The following is a 21813-nucleotide window of genomic DNA, read 5'->3' as shown; positions in this document are numbered from 1 at the left end:
AAACAACTAGCTCCTGTGGCACCAGCACATTCTGCCTTGAGAGTTGCCTCTGCGTTGCCTGATGATCAAGTGCAAGCTCTGGCGTTTTAGCTGAGTGGTCAAAGGCGAGGATAAAGAAGCACACGCGTTTAATTGACAGTGATTCAAGCTCAGCCATTCAAACGCATAGTGACTACTAAATACTGTGATATTCTTTTATTCTCTCTATCTCTGAAGCTTATGAAATCATCTTACTGTATAAACAGAAGTATATTATATATATATATATATATATATATATTGGTATTAATGGCCGCCAGGCGTATGCTCATAGCCGCAAGATGTATCATATCTGTAGAAGTGCGTATTCACGAGCCGGTTTGCATGTTGTGCGGGCTGACTCACTGGGAAAAGCTCTCCACCTGAGAATGGCTATAACCAGAGCTTCGAATGAAGAAAACTTTAGAAATTTCTCCAGTCGTTGACGGGAATCGGACTCAGACCTCTCCAAACAAGTGGCAGACAATGAATGTGTTGTGCCAGAGAGCAGTATAAACAGAAAATTCTTTTAAATTTTATTATTACAATGCAATAATTCGACTTTTCCGGGTTTCGTCAACGAAAGTGCACGCTTTCGAAATTTTCAGAAACATTGAGATGCAGGTGTTAGCGTACATTTCTGCTGATGAAAAGTCAGGCATACTGAATGAATGAGTAGAAATCTGTAAAGAGCACGGTGTAGAGAATAATTGCTGCGCTCTTCTGTATATCCATCATCAGAAGGCTCCGTGGTGTCAGCCTTGTTCTTGTGCAGGTTATGCAGCTGATCTTGTACTCTCCAGAGTACAAGATCAACTGCATAACCTGTAGGGATTATAAATAATTGAGTAGAATTCCACTATCACCTAAGCAGGACTAGCTTGCTGCTATGTTACGACCTGATAGTGCATGGCAGTTCCTGCATTCCTGCAACCGGTTACAAGACTATGTTAAGCGTAATGCGATGTATTGGAGAATCAGTCTGCATCTCTTTCTTTCTGTTTTCAATACCTTCGCCCTCTAAAAAGCAGTGCGGATGGCGATGCAGTGAGATAATAAAGAGCAGCAGGCTGTCTCGTGATTAGTTTCAAGCAGGGAAGAAATATCCTACGCCTGGTGGAACAATAGGATGCATGTTTTATCGCTAAAAGGTGACTTTGTGCGCACATTAATACAGATGGTAAACTCCCATAGATGACGATAGTAGTACAAAAATTATGTCAGCACCGCCACCAGTTACCTCGGTAAATAGACTGTTATAGGAGATCTTCCGGCTAAGGAGGAAAACAAAGAGTAAGACTTTATTAGTATACTGTGTATCTCTGTAAAGAACTATTGATTTCAGTGAGCTAAAATCTCTCTTTTTAATATTTACAGGATCGCCCAGCTTACCGCGACAAACATCATCCAGAAATGGATGGGAGCTGTAGACGCAAACTTCACCAACTGTCACAGCGTGACCGATAGCGCAGTTCAGCCGATCGATCTTCACGAACTGATAGGCGTTTTCTTGATATGGACCGCTGGCATCTCGGTTTCCCTCATCGCCTTCGTACTGGAAAGATCAGTTTACTGTTACAGAATGAAAGAAGGGAAAGCGCAATATTTAAAGAAAAAAATCATTTCGAATTCCAGCAGACGATTTTAATATCGTTTCTCCTCGTTTAAACCTTAACAAATCTACTAAACCTAAGTTTAGTATATTTGTTATCGGATCTGTTTTTTCCCTATCTTTGTAGTAGTTACATATAAGATTTCTTGGTAGAAAACCCCCGAAATTTGTACCATATCAACAAGCAATAATCCGGAAACTAATTTCACAGAAGTGCACTATTTTTTACATTTTGTTGTTTCATCACAAACTTCATGTCGTAAATAAATTACTTTTCACTAAGTTAAAGAACATAACTACAAGTTTCTTCCTCTTTGAATCACCTGAAATTTCATAACTTCTTGAAAGCGAAAAACTTCTATTCTTGAAAGCTTCTATTAGGAAAAGATCTTGTTTGATAAATAAGTATACTGCGGGCAAGAAAGGTTTTTAAAAGTTGTTTCCCTCCCCCTTCTGGGTTTTTAGGCGCTTTCGTAAAGGCGCAAAGCACCTGTTGTATTCGCCATGTCCGTCCGTCCACATGAAACTTGATTTGTTTCACAAATAACTTATTTATTGGATGAATATTACAGTTTATGAACCCATGCCTAGTACTTATACTGGACTGCAAGACGCCCCCTGTCAGTCGTTTCGTCTACTGTCGTCTGCCAACGAAAACACGTAACGGAAATGAGCTGTGACTTCTTACTATTCTCTGTACTACTACAGACTGTCACGAAATATGAACACCATTCAACAAACATTTTGGTGTTAATCAACTAATTGATCAACATCTTATAAAACTAATAAGCTAGGCTATTTCAAACTAGTTTCAGGATAGCTGACTGAAATAAAAATACTCCCGTCAAAATATCCTGAGATCCTCTCCATTTGTACTATAAATTTTGTTTGAATCAGACTGTAAACAGAAGAGTAGCTCGCTTACAATCTGAGTGGTGGCGGCCAAGTTGTTTCAAAATGGCGGATAGAATTAAGCATATCTTTTTGAGAATACCCTAGAATTCCCTCCCCTTTATATAGCCTCGGTAGTAGCTTAGTTGGCATGATACCTCTTGTTTGCAGAGGTAGTATTTTAAGTTAATTCCATATAATAATGCAGACCAGTTTTTAAAAAATAAATTTATTTAGACTCGACACCTGCTCATTTTTCTAAATAACTTTTACTTCTTTTGAGACGGGACTTGAGGAAGTAGAAATAAGGGTCTCTCTCTCTGCCTTGGGTGCAGGGATGAGAGAAACGTAAGAGTCAAACGCCTGTTGTTTTCACTTTGTCCACTTCTGAATAATTATCTTGGATGTAGAAATATCTCGTTCCGGTTGTATTATTTTGTAACAAGCTTTGCTATTTGCAGAGAAGTACAAACCAGTTTTTACTACATGTTCATTAATTATTAGCCGAACTCGGAAAAGGCCATTTAGCAGCAGGAAATATTTTTTGAGCTTTAATCAGACTAAAATTATTCACTCCTCCGCATAATGTGAATGTGGGCGTGCGAACAGACGTGCACACAATATCTTTCTATCCACAGAAAGCTTCTGGGCGAATTTCGATTCTCAAGAAAATTTGGAACGAACGGAGATGACCCTTTTAAAAACAAAGTCACTTCCGGTAGGTAGAGCCAAAAATGATGTCAGCTTGATGACACGATCAGAATTTCCTTGAAACACGGACTTTATTTATTTAGCAGGAGGATGCAGAAATGATCATTACAAAGCCTGTTCCAGGATAGCAAAGATCATACGGTTTGGCCAGCGCCCTTTTCGAAGAACAACGCATTTACACGAGAACTCTTCTAAAACCTGCTTTTGGAATTTTTAGCGAGATGCCGAGAATAGCAATTATAATTTGAAGGTGGGTGTTATTTCAGCGTGCCGAAACAACGGACGCTTGAAGCACCTCACTTTGTACAGACATAATTCACAATGGCGCAATATGGTCTAAGTCGTTGATGCGTCTAAAACTCAACAACAGCAGTAACCTGAAGTACCAGATGTACTGTGTTCGTGAGAATTTCATCATTATAATTTTTTGCGGCATTGGTCCACAATACGGATGTTCCACCCTAGGATCCACTGATTTAATATCAACCGTATAAAAAACTTTAAAAAAGTCAAAAGCAGTCCGCCCTTCCCTCGCAAGAACATAGGAAAATTAAAAAAAATTTGGGTGATATATTAATTATCCATTTGATAGTATGAACCAGAGTTGTAATGCTCAATACGTTCTACGTTGATATCAATATTTGTAAAAGAATAAGAGAAGTTTACCTCAATATGATATGTAGAACAATTCCGTATGATACTCTCCAGCAATTAAAACGAAGATTTTCGATTTTTTCGTTTTAATTGCTGGAGAGTATCATACGGAAGTGTTCTACGTATCATATTGAGGTAAACTTCTATTATTTTACAAATAGTAATTATCCATAAACACTACTAAGTCATAAATGATTTATGGCTTCCGCGTTAACATTAAGAAAGAGTATGGAATAACGTATTATCTTTACATGTCGAGATTAGAGATTAAACTCAATCACTAACATTTAGGAACCGTTCACAAATTACATAAAGCGCGCCTTTTTTTTTTTTTTTTTTTTATCTTTTGGATATTCTCTTCCTTTCCTGTAACAACACTTTTATCTCCTCCCAATTATTATAGGACGAAAACTTCCAATTTCAGTCGTATTATTTATTTATTATGAAAAGAAAATATTATCTAATTGGGTGGTAGATCCCCCCCCTCCTCCCTCAACGAAACATGCATGAAACTTGCCCCTCTCTTCCAGGTTGTCAACCACTGACAACGATGTTTATGTACAGTATAGAAAACTTTTTTTTTTGGATAATTTTTCTACGAACACATTTTTACGTAACACCAAGATTGAATTGCTGTTTCTTTCGTTATTCTAATTAACTTAGAAATCCAACTGGAATTCTGTACGCGATTTTAAATAATTTATAACTTCCCCACGCCTTGTAGAAGTTTTATTCATTTGACGTTCTTAAAAGTTATTTCCTTTGTAAATCGTGGTGTTTGTGTGAGGAAAGCGGAGAAATACATTTATGGCCTTGCGTGGATCGATAATAAAAGTGTGACGAGCTCTTATATCCGTAATCCATGAAACACGACAGTTACTGGAAAGATAATACACTTGAGCAAATGTCCAGGAAGCCCAACTACGGACATGCATCCTGTTGATAAAGCAGCGTCCTTCCCACTGAATTTTACTATAATCTACTGTTTTAAAGAAACTTACGAAAACTTACGCTTGCATAAATCTGCCCCCGGTTTTAGGCCGAGCTACTCATTAACTTCCGGTTATGGAAAGCGGTTATAAAGGACCAGTATAGCTCGATGGAATGACATGGATCCGTTCACAATTAAGCATCCCATATTCGTTTACGGTGACCATCGAAAATAAAATGCAGCTTCCCATTACTTTTGCTCATCACTATCGGATTGTAGTTTTGTTACTGCTGTGCATCAGTTCCTCAAGTGCGTACGTATCCCTACAACCTATCAAGGTTGGCACAGGTAAGGCCTGTACAATAATTTAATGCTTTATTTTTTGTTAACTTACCTCGATTAATGATAGCAGAAAAGAAATTGTGGCCCTTTGCCGTTTACGTGTAAATATAAGCTGCTATTTGAAGGTGGTAGAAATGCAATTATTCGAAGCGATTTCTTAAAAAAATTTAGTGTACCTACGATAAAAGGACCAAAATAGTTTATAATTCTAAATATTAATATATAATATAATTGATATATAGAGTATAATAAATAAGGAAAAATTAGCCGGACACGCAAGATATATTAAAAATATGCCATGTTCAGAGGTTGTGTGTATATTCATTCTAGCTAATCGTCGAGAGAAGGCTTATCTTGAAATACAGTTCGCCGCCAGTGGGTTTTACCTTGATTGTTTGCGGAGGTGTGTTCAGTGAGAATGATTTCTTATTTTAGGAACTTGGTACCGCTTTCAGTTTAGTTTGTTGAGTAGTTCAAAGTTTACATGTTTGATGACGTGTTGTACTGTGTGGCTGCAGGGCAGACTGGCCTAGCGGCGATCGCCACCGGGACCAATAGCAGATTTAGGTCATCGATTATAGTCATCGCTTGGTAAGCGATTCAGAGGGGACCAAAATTGTTGGCAGCCACGGGGCCAAAACCTGCCAGTTTGGCCCCGTGTTGTTCTTATGTTTCGTGAGACGTTTAACCCTGTTTTCTCAACAGAGTCCTTTTCCTTGAATAAAATAAGAAAGGATTCTGATGGAGAGAGAAATTATTTTGAATTTAAAATAAGGGTCTACCACATAGGTAAAATGATATTAAAGAGGGTTACTAAAGGGAAGTGGTATTTAGAAAAGGAATACTGTGAAAACCTGCTATAACGACAGTTTTAAAACCTGCTATAACGACAGTTCAGCATAAGCTGCTTTTGTCATAGGCATTTCACCTTACCTTACCATTTGTGAATGTCGATCGCGCAGTAATAAGAATGGAAATCTCTGCAGAATTCATACAACATGCATCATTTATTATATAAATATTTTTGTGCGTATTGTAAATTACATATACTGTAATTATATTCCCTTAATTTTACATTGCAGCGTATAAATATTTTAATTTATTTTTAGGCACATTCAACAATGCGTAAAGTCCCCATTGTCTTCACCATGTCCGTTCTTCCGTCCGCATGTAACAACTCGACTCCTAGTGGACGTATTTTCATGAAATTTTATATTTGGATCTATTAGAAAGATCTGGCAAGCCACTCCAAATTTGGTTAAAATTTTCACACATATTTCGAATTAAACTCTTTACAAACGAAGTTTTAATATGCGAATCGGCGAAATCAAAACCTGACATTTCGAGATATAGCAGTATTCGCATTTTTTTACTTTCCCTAATTTCACTCAGTTGATATATTTATGTGCAAGAAACAAAACACGATATAATAAAATAATGATTTCACTTATATGAAGCAAAGAAGAGTAAATTTCATTCATGTTACTTCAGTCACTCTGATATGTATTATAAAAACCTCACCTAAAAAAAAAACATAGAAATTCACCGTTATAAAAAAAAATAAAACAAATTGTGTTATAGTTTGTAGTGGTGTTTTTTTTTGTTTTTTTTTAAATCTCCGTAGCTGAACATGAGTGTGGTTACTGTTATGGAAATTGCATGGATAATCTACTTAGCTTAGCTTTTCAGTGACACGTCAGAATTCCCAGTTTTTTTGGACGCCTTATTCTTAAATTTGTTTATATTCCCTTGATTTAACGTAAAATAAAGCAGTTTTTTCTGTATAGTTGGATGAAATATGTAATAAATTCTTTGGATATTTAAGGGGGGAAAAAAACGAGAGACAAAAGCATGGACTGCGCGTCAGCTGCTTATTGTTTTCGTAACGATTCAGGTTATCGCATTTTGACAGATGAAGAAATAATTTCACCATTAATTACACTAATCCGAATTAGAAGACAGAAAATGAAGGACATTATGATGAATACACGACAAAACATGATGCAAAGAAAAACAGAAAAGAGTTCTTTACATACTTGAACTCGAATAGGAAAGGGATGAATCAGATTGGTCCACTGGATATTGATGGTTCAACAGTTGAGGATCCTGCTCAGGTGGCTAACAATCTAAACGAGTATTTTGCATCTACATTCACGCATGAGGAGTTATTCAGGAAGGAGAATGATGTAGGTAAAGTAAACATTGGCAGTGAGCTGGATGATTTTGTAATAACTGAGAGGAAAGTGGAGGAGAGATTGTTGGGGATAAACATAAAAAAGGCACCTGGGGTGGATGGGATCTATCCAGTTATATTAAAGGAGGCAGCAAAGGAAGTAAGCAAACCCTTAGCCATAATTATGAGAGCTTCCTTGGACTCAGGGGAGGTACCTATGGACTGGAGATGTGCAAATGTGACCCCAATTCACAAAGGAGGTTCAAAGGCTGACACAAGTAATTATAGACCTGTTAGTTTTCCAGGTAAATTAATGGAGGCACTGGTTAAAGAAGCACTGCAGGATCATCTAGACAAGAATTCAGTTATAGCTCAGACGCAGCATGGTTTTGTTAAGGGCAGGTCTTGCCTGACCAATTTGATTGGATACTATGATGTAGTCACAAAAGAACTGGATGCAGGGAATAACTTTGATATTATATATTTGGATCTTAGAAAGGCTTTTGATACTGTTGCACATGGAAGACTGCTGCACAAATTGGAGCAGTGTGGCACTGGAGGCAAATTGCTGCTATGGATAAGGGGATGGTTGAATGGCAGAAGACAGAGAGTGGTAATCAATGGACACTGCTCAACGTGGACTAATGTTATTAGTGGAGTTCCTCAAGGTTCAGTGTTGGGTCCGTTGTTGTTTTCGGTGTTTATGAATGATATTGATGATGGGATATCAAGTTTAATGTCCAAGTTTGCAGATGATACAAAGGTTGGCACGGTCGTTAAGGACAATACTGACGCTATGCTGCTGCAACAGGATCTGGACAGGTTGAACAGATGGGCTGAGAGGTGGCAAATGAGGTTTAACATCGACAAATGTAAAGTGCTGCATATGGGAAACAGTAACCCCAGAGCAACGTATCAACTCTGCGGTACTACACTGACAGTGGTGGAGAATGAAAAGGACCTGGGGGTAATTGTGCAGGCAGATATGAAGTTCTCTGAGCAGTGCAGACGAGCTGCAAGAGTAGCTCATTGTGTCTTGTCAATGATATACAGGAATTTTTCTAGCAGGGATAAGGAGGTGATTATTCCCTTGTATAAGGCAATGGTAAGGCCACATCTTGAGTACTGTATACAGGTCTGGAGGCCTCATTTCAAGAAGGATGTAGAGCTGCTGGAACGGGTACAGAGAAGGGCAAAAAGATTAGTAAATGGAACAAAGGGTTGCTCTTACGAAGAAAGGCTTAAGTTTTGCAAATTACAGAGTCTGGAGACTAGGCACCGGCGAGGTGATCTGATAGAGGTGTATAAGGCTTTGAATGGTTTGAGCATGCTCAATGCCAATGGGATTCTTCATCTTTCTCAGAATAATCACCTCAGAGGGCATAAATTCAAATTGAGGAAGGACGGATGTCGGATAGATGTGCGGAAATTTGCCTTTGGCCAGCGGGTGGTTGGTTGGTGGAACCGACTTCCATCACTGGTTGTTGAAGTTGATAGCCTAAACAAATTTAAAGCTCAACTGGACAGGTATTTCGAACGAACGGAGGGGTGAAATGGGAGTGGGTTTTTTTTTTTTTTTTGTTTTTTTTGGCTGATGCTGAATAAGCTTGCTTTCTTGCATCATATGCCTCTGCTAATGCTAATGCTAAACCCAACGGCCAGTGAAGCGTTAACGCTTATCAGATCGCTACTAGATAGATCGGATCGCAAGAAGAGACTAAATTCTAAACGCGTTTCAAGAAATGCAGAATTTTCAAAGGGGGTGATAAATTTTTCAAACAGAAAACATTAGCAGTTATTTTAAAGCTGAATAAGCATGTATAGTTCATAATTTGCAAACCATACAAATGTAGATTACTGTCATTTTTTCTTACTTCCCTTTTATAGTAGAGTTCATTTAAACTCGCTTATTCGAAATATCTTCGGTCCAATTGTTTCGGATTATCAGTTTTTTGTAATTGTTTGAAGGTTGTTTTCCATTATCCGAATATAAAATTTGTCTGATATTTCATGATTTCAGAACTCCCGTTTTATCTTTCTGTTGGGTGTCTTATATAGGGGATCCCTAAACGTTAGTTCAACTCTGCCATGGTTCTCTGTGAAGATATACAAAACTCTCTAATATGGCCAGAAATGAGTGTAGAAATGTGCGTGTTGTTCTTGTTTCTGGCCACTTTGAGACCAGGAAGCAGCGGTCACCAGGAAGGTTGCTTCCTAGTAGCCGTCCATGCCACAACTATACATGTACTATCCTAAATGGATTATATCCAGCACCCATACGAAGAAGCGTAGATCGTATCGGTGCAACAGTCTCAGTGTAAGTATTATCATGTACGATGGTCAAAATTACAAGGAAACCGCATTCATTGAAGACAGCGCAATACCGGTGAATGACAGCAGTTCTTGTACCCAAGGAAGATCTGGGTACGAGCAGGTGAAAATCTCGTCTCCAATAAACGGGAGACCAGTGAATTATATATATAAAAAACCTATTCCCAAAGGGATTAGCATAATTAACTTTTAAGTTTAAATAAATTAATAATTAAATTTTAAAAATAATAAAAAGAAAAATTAATATAATAATTATTAAAGAAAGAGAGAGATAATAATGAAGGTTAACACCACCCTAAGGAAATAGTGAAGTCCAAGTAAATAAAACTGAACTTCAAAACACGAGGGTTTTCAAGTCATCGAGTTCAGAAGTCAATTCAGTAATCCGTGTCGCCTGTTAAAAACCTGTGTAGCAAATTCCTGTAGAGCTGAGAAGGCACTTTGATTTTGCAATAAGATATCATTCATTTCCAGGAGAAAAATTGTGCTATACTAGACAATGTTTGTCTTGTGTTGGATAAACAAAAAAAAAAAAAAAACCTAACAACAAACCTGCCATATTAGGCCACCCCAATATTAATTCAACTTTCGTGCTGTGTGTATTGTCTGTAAATTGCGTGTGTTCTATGATCGATTTGCCTGTTTTGCTGGACGAAACACCCGAGTTTCCGGGAGGGGGTTGGAAAGAACCATGCTGTCTACGCCTGAAACCGACTAATTCAGCTACGGAGTGAAAAAAAGCCTATAAAAGTTTCACGCGTCATTGACAGGATTCGAAACCGGGCCTTTTCCACCACTGTGCATACGATTAAAAGTATTTGTACATACAGTGCAGAAAGGGCATGCATTTGTAAGTAGCTCAATGATTATAATCACTTTTCTATGTATGAATTGAAGTACTGTCATGCTGATATTGGCAGGGCCTATCTACAGTGTTTCTTTAGTTTAGGTATTGCATATTTGTCAAAATTTCGATTAGGCCATGGACTTCATGGTTTCAGACAATACAACAAATGGACCAAGTCTAAATCGGTCCCATATCATCCTGTTTCTACTAAGCCATGGTAGAGACTGTACTCTGAGAGGAATGCATCACCTCCACACCTAGACGCTTTCCATGAACGTGGGGACGACCTCACTCCAAATGATGTTTGGAAAAAACGTGAAATTGGATTTATGCACACAACTGCCCTTCCATTGAACCTACGTCTATGCAGCACACTGTGGATGGTTGACATAATAACAGATGCTCCTATGGCCTCTTGGATGGCATTCTACCATCATCTCACGATGAAAGTGTTAGGTTCCAAACAATAGTCCATAGTGGATGTTTCTAAAAGCAGACTCACAAGATTTATATAGTATGTCTACACTTGCTGGGGACCTCAGGCATAGTACATAGAATTTACAATAGAACCACTTCCCCCAGACCGTTGACTTTAGGGGCAGCACTAAGGAAAATAGTATCCAAGGTGAGTGGTTCTATTGCCCCCCCCACCCATTTCACTAGAAAAAATGTTTTGTGATATATGGGCAAGGGAAATATTTAGATTTTTTAAGATGATTTTAAAATAATTTTATAACAATTATTTGAAAATAACTATATTGAATTGTAAAACTAACAATAAAAAAAACAAACAATACATACCTTTTTAGAAAAGGTCTATCAGGTCGAGTTCTCTAGTTACTCTTTTTCAGATAACAGTGCAAGTGATGAGAGTTTATGGTCTGTCATCGTGGATCAAAATTACGTTTCAATTAATTTCATCTTTGACAATTTTTGGCACTGACATTTTTTTTTAATACTGGTAAAGCCAGTAAAATACGTCGCTTTGCCCATATATTCGAATATGATGATTCAAACTGACGTGTCCTGGATGAATTAACAACTACTTGTGGTAGGGTGCCTGCCCATTAGTGATTGAGCCACAGATAAGTTGTGAATCCACAGAACCTGGGATTTTCAGAGCTTACCTTAAGAAATTGCCATTAATCTATAGTTAAGGTTATGATCATTGAACATACATTATAAACATAGTGACAATAATCTTATTATTTCACACGTACAAGAGATTGTAGGAGGGGAAAAAAATCCAGCTCTAAATAACAAAACAGTAGGCCAACATAGACTCAAAAAAACACCAATACTGGACAGTAGAGAATTGGAAAAAGTTGGATAAATGTTGCCTGGTCTGACGAATTCCTGTTCCTGACATTTTATCCTGATGGAAAGACCAGAATACAGCAAAAAACAGCACGGGTCCATGGACCCATCCTGCTAAATGAGAACAATTTATACTGGTGGTGGTAATGTAGCAGTGCTTTCAGAGAGCACATTGGTCCATGACACCAGTGGGGTAACATTTGGATAACATAGGTTGTCTACATTGTTTCTAACCAGGTACATCCCTTCATGGCTGCCTGCAACACAGTGAATTATGACCACCTACCTAATACTTTGTAGGTCCTCCTTTTGCCCTCAGTACAGCAGCTATCCAACGTGGTATTGATTCAAGATGTCAGAAGTGTTTGGGAGGTATGCCAACCAAGCTGTGTGTAATGCGGTCAGCAATGCAGGTATGAAGGTAATTGGTGTATCCAGACGCCTGATAGCCTTTCCATAGTGTCCCACAAGTGCACTATGGGATTGATATTGGTGGAGTTTGGAGGCCAATCGATATGCTGGAAGTCAGAACTGTGTTCCTGAAACCATTCCTGCACAAGTGCCCGATGGCTTGGCTCATTGTCATTTTGGAAGACCATTGCCACTCGGGGAAAAAGTGTAACATAGCGGGGTGTACACAGTCAGCAAGCAGTTGACGATAGTGGAGACCACTGATACGTTGTTCCACATGCACCAGCGGTTCAAGTTCCTGCCAGTGAAACGTGCCTCACATTATACGATTGCCTCCATCAGCCTACACCTTTGATACCATGCACGATGGATTGAGCCTCATGTTGTTGACACCAAATTCATCCATGACTTGGAGTTAATAACGTGACTCATCCGACTAGCACACCTTCCGGTCTTCTAACGTCCAATTTGCATGCTCTTTGCACCAGGCAAGTCTTTTACACCAATGAAACTGGGTTAGGAGATGCCACAGGGGTCGTCCGCTGGTATAGCTCATACTTGTGACGCATGGTTATGCCACATATTGTTCTGGGTTGGCCCATGTTGTATTGGATGGTCAACTCTTCAACAGTGCTTCGCCTGTACGAGTCGTCACACCTGGTGCTCACGCCTAACATCACCCTTTCACTGACCTTTGCAATTTTGCCGTCGGGTTGTTGTTTGACCATTTTGATGCGTCCTGGTACACTTTTTTAACTACACGGCTGTCGAACACTCCACCAGTCCAGCCGTTTGGGAAAACGAGGTACCAGTTCGTCGAGCACCCACAATCTTTCCTTTTATCAAAGTCCGATAAATCCTTCCTTTTACCCATCACGCTCGGAATTTTACTACCTACTGACACCTTCTCTATGCTATGTAGGTCGACTAATTCCACATTCTCGTACCTCACGTGGTCAACTGGTCGTAGTTTGCATAGAGGTGGTCATAATTCAGTGATCACTCAGTGTATATCTGCCTGTGAATGAGGTCTTCCACTAAAAGGTGCTGTCACAAGGCTGTGATTGTACAGAACTGGCTTTAGTAAAAAAAAAGGGAATTCAGGTTGGTATGACATGCATCTCATTCGCGATTTCTTCCCAGTGAATTCAGGCTACTGGTTTCCACATTCCATCATCAGAAATAAATTCAAGTGAGCATCTATGGATTGAAGTGGAACGTGCTCTTCGAAGTAGAGATCAGCTGCACTTGGCAAGCAACTGAATAACATGGTTCAGCATCCCTGTGGCACTCCTTCGCCACCTTTTATGCCACAAAGAATCCAGGCTGTTATAATCGTATAGGGAGAAGGATCTGCTCGGTATTAGGTTGGTGCACCACAGCCACACGTAATTGATGTGTTGTGGTTGAACTGTTTGCTTGATGAAAAACCTGAATTTCCGGGAGAAAAACATACTACCTACGCCTGAGACCGACTAATTCAGCCACATGAAAAGACCCATAAAATCGTCATTGACGGAATTCGAACTCGGGTCTTTTTTCACTGAGTGTGGTGATTATACTAACTGTGGTACTTATGGTGGCTATTCGTTGAGCATCCAAATACCTTTGGTCATAAAGTGTATTTGTATATAGTGGCGGTTCCAGGATTTTTTAAACAGGAGAGAAGTGATTCTGGAGAATCATTAAGCTTTAATCATCATGCAGCAGTAAAAAAATCCACAATATTTTGATTATAAGAGGAAGGAATGCTATAGCCCAGAGGTTCTCAAACTGTGCGTCGCGACGCCCTGGGGAGGTGCCATAATTCACCAGGGGCTTCGCGGACGATGTAATAGTTTGTAATCTTTCCATAGCAAATATTAAGAATGATATATATATATATATATTTTTTTTTTTATAAACTATTAGATATCTACTATTTGATCTGTATTATCAATGTAAATAATTTATAGAAAATATTTGGGATATTTTTGACGAGGAGCACGCATCAACACAATATTAATAATTATTGTAGTAACATATTAAAAATAAGAAATTGCACAATTATAGACTGGTTTTATTTCAAGGGACACACTGGGAAAATTTTACAGGTCAAGGGAGGAGTGGGCTCAAAGTTTGAGAACCGCTGCTATAGCCTGTACCTGAAACACCCGTCTCATGTACAGGTATATAAACACACTACATTGACTTTGCATTAGCAACACCTACCTAATAATTGCATCGAATATCCTTTTCCAATAAGTCCCAAACATGTTGATTTTGGTTGAGATTGAGTGAGTTGGGCGGCAATCAGCGGACAGAGAATTCAATGTCGTACTCCTGAAACCAGTTAGTAACCTACTGGACCTTGGGGCATGATGTTGTCTTGTTGACAGACTGAAGTTATCTGGATATACCGTCACCAGGACGGGTATACTTGGTCGGCGATAATAGAATGCCTGTCAAACAATGCATTCTAGTGCCATTGCTTCATGTTGCTTTCTTCAATTGTGGATACGCTTATCAGCATAATAAAGTTGGAAATGGGATACATCAGATCTTCCACATCATTGGTCGTGTTGGTGCTGATGTGCACATGTAAGGCAGTTTCTTGTCTTGCAGTGAGCAGATACCTGTGATCAGTCAACTGTGATAGCCTATACGAAAAAAGTTCGGTGCACTGCCCATGTGGATATGGCTTCGTTTTGATACACTGTAATGGGTGTTAGGCCACTGCTGAGAGACAAGACAAGCTCACCACACATGGTATAGCCACATTTGATTGTTGCTTGGTTCGACTGGTGTAGAGCCAGTCACGGTAGACTTGTGACACCACAGAATGGGAGCACTTGGTTGAGATACTAGCGCCTGCACGTCTTGTCCCCCAATCATTGAAGTCGGAAAGGATGATGACCCATTCTTCCTCACAGAAACTCAAAAAATGATCGCCAAGTATGCAAGCTATAAATTTATATCATCGTCGAGTCTTGACCAGCATCACAGACCAGTCCATTCCATTCCTACACAATAGGATATTGCTAATGTAAGGCCAACTCAGTGCACATACTATGACACCTCATATTACACTACCTTGTATTGCTGTTGTAGGTTTTTTTTTTTTTTTTTTGAGAATTAGTGATTAAGGCCAATTGCTCCGTATATGCTGTCTGTAAATTGCATGTTCTGAATTCGATTTTTTGTTTGTTAGAAGAAAAACCCAAGTTTTTGGGAGATAAAACCACTCTACTCTCACCTGAGACAGACTAACTCAGCCACATTGTGAAAAAGGCCCATAAAATTTCTCCCATCATCGACAGACTTGAATTCGGGTCTTTTCCACCCACTGTGGGGAGGACTGATTCTGCCAACTGTGCTATGCACAAGGGAGCTACATTTTATTGCATCAATTTGCATGACCTTGGAAAAAAATACAATTTATGCTAAAATATTTTCCATAGCACAATCCACACCAGCATTCAAGCTCGTCGTTGTCTATTTTTATATCATGTGCCCCAATCGCTTTCATGTGATCGCTGCTATATGCTCTCAATAGATACTTGCCTGTTTGGTGATTGCTTAGGTGCACTTACAAATTTTATAGGAAGTGAAACAAAATTAAGCCACGCTGAGAAACACAGATCAACATGGTTTATTAAGACTCAATAAACAAGTTAAAATAAATATATAACACCAATAGCTTTCAGAGATCAGTTTCCCTTCCTCAGTAGGAAGCATTAATACAAAATTAATGAATGCCATAGCCAGTATAGTGGTCATGTGGGGTAAACTGTGACACAAGTGCAGACAATTAGCAGCTGGAAGTGGAGGTTTGTGGTTGTAACTGCTAGTAATCTCAGTGCACCTCTCATCCACAACACTGGAGTGGGTCCAAGCACAGGTTAGTAGGGTTCGTGCTGTACTAAATTGACTATGAGCATGTGCTGACCAGTAGTTGGTGAATTGGCCAGCACACATTGGTTTGCGATACTGTCTTTAAATGCGGGCCATTGCACCAAACAACGGTATCCAAAAATGGAAGTGCATTGCCCGACTCCAGTTCAATGATGAACTGAATAAAGGGCAAGAGTTCACGTGTTGCTAGTCTGTCTCCTGACCCGCGGAGAAGTTATAGAAACTGGCAGACCCAGTTTCACGACCAATTGCATGATCCTCTAGTTCCTCCATAGTGATGTTTGCCGTGACCGAGCTGACGGGTGCACCCATGGCCATACTATGGATTTGGCAATAAAGGGATTCACCATACATAACGACACCAGTCAAGCACAAGCATCGTCAGCAGAAAGCGAAGTTCTGCTGGGAAAGTTTTAGTTGCTGTCCAGTTGAACGTGAACTGAAGTGATATTACGTCAAACGATGCCATAACCTGATCTTTAGGAATGGTTAGACTGGAAACCAGGCTCAGGAATTTCCCGCTGTTTGAAATTATGTGAAAACTCTTGCCTACAAGCGAAAGCAGATTAGCAATGAACTTCTGACAATTTGTACGTTGGAGAACCACCGCAGATGATGGGTTGTAAAGGGACACCTTGCTTGTGGACCTTCAGTAAGCCATAGAAATCTAGCATCCAGAGGCTTGCAGACACCAGCATATGGATTCAGAGATTTTGCTACTTAAACCAACTGTAGACCAGGCCATTGACTTTTGCTTTCCGTTGTTCTAGGACCTTCACGGGAGAGTTAAGCACACGCCTGTAAACAGAGGTGTCCTGTAAAAGAGACAGGGCTTTCGCATGGTAGTCTGAACGATTTAGAACCATTCAACATCCTTTATCTGCAGGAAAAACAATGGAATAATCTAATTTTAGTGATTTGAGGACAGAAATTTGCCGTTTGTTAAGATTAGAGCTAACTGGATGGGCACGCCATAGTTTTGAGGCAAATTGCATTTGCACTCTTCAGGCAACCGTGTTGACACCTCAATACCAACTGCTCATCAGAGAATTGTTTGTTTGCTCAGGTTCAGTACACACTGAGAGCAGGCCTCAGTAGAGGCCCTTTGCAGGAAGGGTGAAGCGTTAATACAAAATTAAAGAATGGCATAGCCGGTCATGCAAGGTGAACTGTGCAACAAAAGTGCTGACAACAATTAGCTGCTGGAAGTATCGGCTTGTGGTTGTAACTGCAAAGCTCTGATTTGCAGTGTGCACCATTTATCATTAAGAAGGATGGCTAGGTTTGTTGACCTATTTCTCTGGATAATCGGCTTATAATGACCTTGTTTAGATACTCCAGTACAATTATTGGATACCTGTTAATCACAAACTTTTGTTACTCTGTTTTTTCTTTAACGAGGCACATTTTAGAAATATCAAAAGTAACACAAATTTTAATAAAATTTCAAGTAAACATCGAAATAAGTTATTTAAAACACCAAAACAATGAACATACATGTTAGGAATGTAATTCAAGAAGTTATGTTTATGGTCATTGAAAAGCACATTATCATTTATCAAAGGAATTGAATACTAACTGTATCCCGAAACAGTCTCATAGGCTTCTAAAATTCTCTGCACTCACTAATCACTGAATCATGACAACCTCATCCATAACTATGCCATATAGCTTGCAGTATAAATAGCTGAACAGCATCTTACACCAAAGCAGGGGTAATTTGTACCTGATCATGTAAGTCAGTGATAAATTGGCAGTTATGGGACACAGTAAAGATGTCGTGAGGTATTAAAAGGGCATCACTGTGGAAGTTGGGCATTAGGTGCTTCCGCATCAGAAACTGCGTCTTGGTTGCTCAAGACCCACTAGAATGGTGTCAATGGTCAAACTACCTCCCGGTGACAGAACCGTAGAGGATTACGCAAGGTATATGCTCGTTGTGAACGAAGGGTGCAGCATGTTGTACAGGTTCAATGGTAGGTCACCGCGTGACAATTGACATCACAATCTGATGCAGGGAATGCAAGAACAATATCCCAAATCATGATGTGTCCCACACGTAGACGTATGGGGGTTCCACAGCATCTGAAGAGACACCCTCTCCTCACTGTTGATCATGTTGATGGCGAATGCTGCAGTGTCAATAGCACTGGAGGACCTGAAACGAATGTTCTGGTCAGATGACTCCAAAAACACCCACTGCAAGACACGAACTGATGCATTCGTGTGTAGCGCAAGCAACATGAGTCCATGGTGCCCACTATCCAGGCAGGTGGTGATGGTTGCTTAATATGGGGCATTTTACTGACAAGAACTGGGGCCCCTGGTGCATCTGGACCATTTCACTGGTAAGATCTACCAGCAGCTCTGAGACCACGTGCACTCTACCATATTTTTCCAGCAACAGAAATGGGATCTTCCAAGATAATGCACCGTTTCATCGGGCACAAGTGGTTCTTTGAACACAGCAAAGATATCACCCATCTTGATTGGTCTCCAAATTAACCTGACCTCAATCCAATGGAACACCTGCGGGATATTTTGGTATGGGAAGTGAAGCGTATGGACACACAACTGTCATCTGTTCTGATACTGAGGAAAGCCTTGCAGGCAGCATAGTTGCAAATCCCCACGAACGTCTTCAGATATTTAATGGAGTCAATGCCTAGGTGAATTGCTGCTATTTGTGCAGATGGTGGCCAACACGGTATTATGCAGGTAGTCATAATTCATTGATCTTCAGCAATCAAGGTCAATCCACCAGAGAATTAATGCAAAAGTGTTTTTGCAACAGTTCCTTTGCACCTTGATGCCACTAATGTAAGTGCCCTCCTCCCTATAAAACTGTACTTGTTAAAGGGCTGATAACACAAACTATGTTCTCTCCAGATGCTATCACCCCATCATAAATCACTATTCAGGTTGAATCTTGACTCATTAAAAACAGAACTTTACTGAATCGTCCAATGTCTTAGTTTTGAGGAATGCAAATCATAAAACCAATCTTGCATCACATTCCTGTTCCTCTGAACCAAACCAAGCTTGAATGACTGCACATACCTTGATACTGTGACATGCAGATGCTTATTAAGACCAGAATTCAAAATTGCTTCGTTACTGGCTCAAAGTGACTAAGGCCACCAGGGTCAGTGTTCTCTCCATAAATTGCATGTATTCTGGCTACTTTTCCTATTTGTTGGATGAAAACCCTGAGTTTCTGGAGGGAAACCACAGTCCTTTGACTTGGGCAAGGCTGATGCAGATTAAGGTTACTTGTTATACCAATATGGAAAATGGCCATGACACTTGACATTTCAGAACATAACAACTCTTAAATTGCTTGGGGAAAAAATTTTGGAACTTAAAATTCCTTTAATGAGGATTTAATGCCAACTGTAAGGTATCTAGTACTAATTCAAGTTTTCCTGAGTTTTTTATTCTTATATATTTATGCTTACCAAACTTGCATTGCCTTCTGTTGCCTATGCTAACTAGTAAGGTATGCATTTTTAATTTTTAATCCTGCCTCATTAATTCTACAAATAGCTTAAAGATATATGTTTATAACCAAAAAAGTATTTGAATACACACGCAAGTAATTGCAAAAAAGGATTTTAATATTAAAAAAAATTACAAAAAAAAAAAAAAAAAAATACACAATTAGCTTTATATAACAGCCTGAACATACTTTCTATCAACTTCTGGTGAGTGTTGGCTAGAGTTCACCTACATTCTCCTTGCAAAACAGCTGCTATACAGGTTTTCAGTTGGATTGAGGACTACACTGAGTTGAACAGTAATTTTTCAACATTACTGTTCAAACTAGTCTGAGCATCAAGCAGTATGCTTAATGGGGAAAAGAAATTTTGTTCACTGACAGCATGACTTTATATGCTGTTTTGTGTTAATGACATATATGAGGCTTATATGCAGCCTGCCTACCACTGAGCCCAAGACTGCATCACCTACAGACAGTTGACATACTGACTGGTATTCCCCTGTAGCTTCTTGGACCTCTTGTTTTTTTGCAGACATGCATCAAGCACAAATTACCCATGGTTCATGTGTAGAATGTCCTGTTGCTTAGTGAGGCCATCCAGATCTTTTTTTCACTAATATATCACCAGTATCTTCCAAGGTGGATTTTGGGAGGTTCAGAAGAGTTGCATGCTCCAAAAGGTTACTAGTGTGGCATTCTGTGTAGCAGTCTAAATGGAATAATGGAATGCTCCTTTTAATAAACTATCATTTAATAACCAAGTATGTCCATATTACCATTGCATGTAGTGAACCAGAATATTCTGGTGCTTTCTGATCCTACTGTCCATACTAACAGTTCACGAGCCCTAGTAGCTTCTAACATATTTCTGCTGCTGAACAATTCATATTGGCATGTCTGAACTGATAAGCATGGACTACTGGTAGAGCAAATATTGTGTGACAAGGCATCTAAATACTTATATTTATAGGTACTATATATTTTTTATGTCAATGAATTTTAAACAAGGGATATCAAAATTGCCATTTGTTTTATGCATATTGGAAACTGTAGCAGCACACAAAAATGTAACTGCAAAACTACAATTGCCACTTGTGAAGAATGACAGAAATTCTAGAGGGTTTAAAAGATGCAGAATGCAAAGTTTGATAACTAGCCATCTCAGGAAGAGATTAGAGGTATATAAGCCTCTGAAGGGAAGCAGTAAAGTGAACAAGGGAAGGATATTTTTATTGGTAAAACCAGGGGACATAAATACAAAATTTCGGGGAGTAGCAGAAGGCCAGATCTCATGAAGTTTTCTGTAGATCAGTGAATGAATTGCCTGCTACAATGGCTGAAGCATATATTTTAGTAATACAAAGTAGAATGGATAGCAACTTTTCAGCAATGAGGAGGGTAAGAATGGTGGTTTTTTTTTTTTTTTTGGCAGATGCAGAAAAAGTTCTCTTCCTTGCTTCATTTAATCATTATAATTCTAAAATGTACCATTAATTTACTTACGTTGATAATGCCTGATATAAATGGTTGAAAACCATGCACATGAGATTAACCTGCTTTTGCTAACAGAATTAGTGTACCAAAGGTAAATCTAATGTTATAATTAGATATGTTCTCCGTCTTTTTTGGTCATAATTCTTTTTGTATAATTTTATGTTTTCTTGCAATTCTCATCTATTTCTTCTGATATATTTATCAGGACTATGCTAAACATCCTTACAAGTGTTTAATGAGAGGTGACGTCAATGGGAATGCCATGAAAGGATGTTACTTTAAGCAGTTTTCATATTCTCCTCTGAGTTCACTGTCTCTGAGATCCCAATTAGCCCTTTGACATTCTTAAGTGGGGCAAAACTTTCTAGATATTTCAGAATAAGAAAGCCTACTCAGGTTGGTTTGTTAGTCTGGATTATGAGAAATGGCGAATGGTCTTGTTTATGCACTTCTCAATATTTTTGGGATTTTAAATGTTGCTATCATGAACATGTAGGCTCCATTAGTAGAAAATGAAACAGATCCACTTGGCTCCTTTTAATCCTTGGGGATTAGCTATTTCTCTGGCCCCACCATAGGGAGGCAGGAGCAGCATTACTGTGGTTTCTCTTCAGTATTTCAATATAAGGTGGCAGTGATCAGTGTGCTGAAGTGGGATTTACTCAGCGGTAAAGGGAAGGGTTTTTGC

The 21813-nt window shown here is 39.1% G+C and overlaps 1 protein-coding gene across 1 annotated transcript in view; it reads left to right on the top strand.

Annotated features, from left to right (window-relative positions):
- Positions 1–4891: 4891 nt before the first annotated feature.
- LOC150090724 (U-scoloptoxin(16)-Er12a-like) overlaps positions 4892–21813 on the top strand; it is a 31515-nt gene continuing 14593 nt past the window's right edge. Inside the window, exon 1 of the mRNA XM_090379715.1 lies at positions 4892–5165. Coding sequence (XP_090235841.1) covers positions 4991–5165 — 175 coding nt within the window. The 5' untranslated portion in view covers positions 4892–4990. The remainder of the gene's footprint in view (positions 5166–21813) is intronic.

The sequence above is a fragment of the Mastigoproctus giganteus genome, chromosome 1, assembly GCF_048544385.1.
Source record: "Mastigoproctus giganteus isolate SK-2022 chromosome 1, ASM4854438v1, whole genome shotgun sequence".
In the NCBI taxonomy this organism is placed as follows: domain Eukaryota; kingdom Metazoa; phylum Arthropoda; class Arachnida; order Uropygi; family Thelyphonidae; genus Mastigoproctus; species Mastigoproctus giganteus.
Note: the sequence above shows the minus strand (reverse complement) of the source record. Positions and strands in the feature narration are given on the sequence as shown.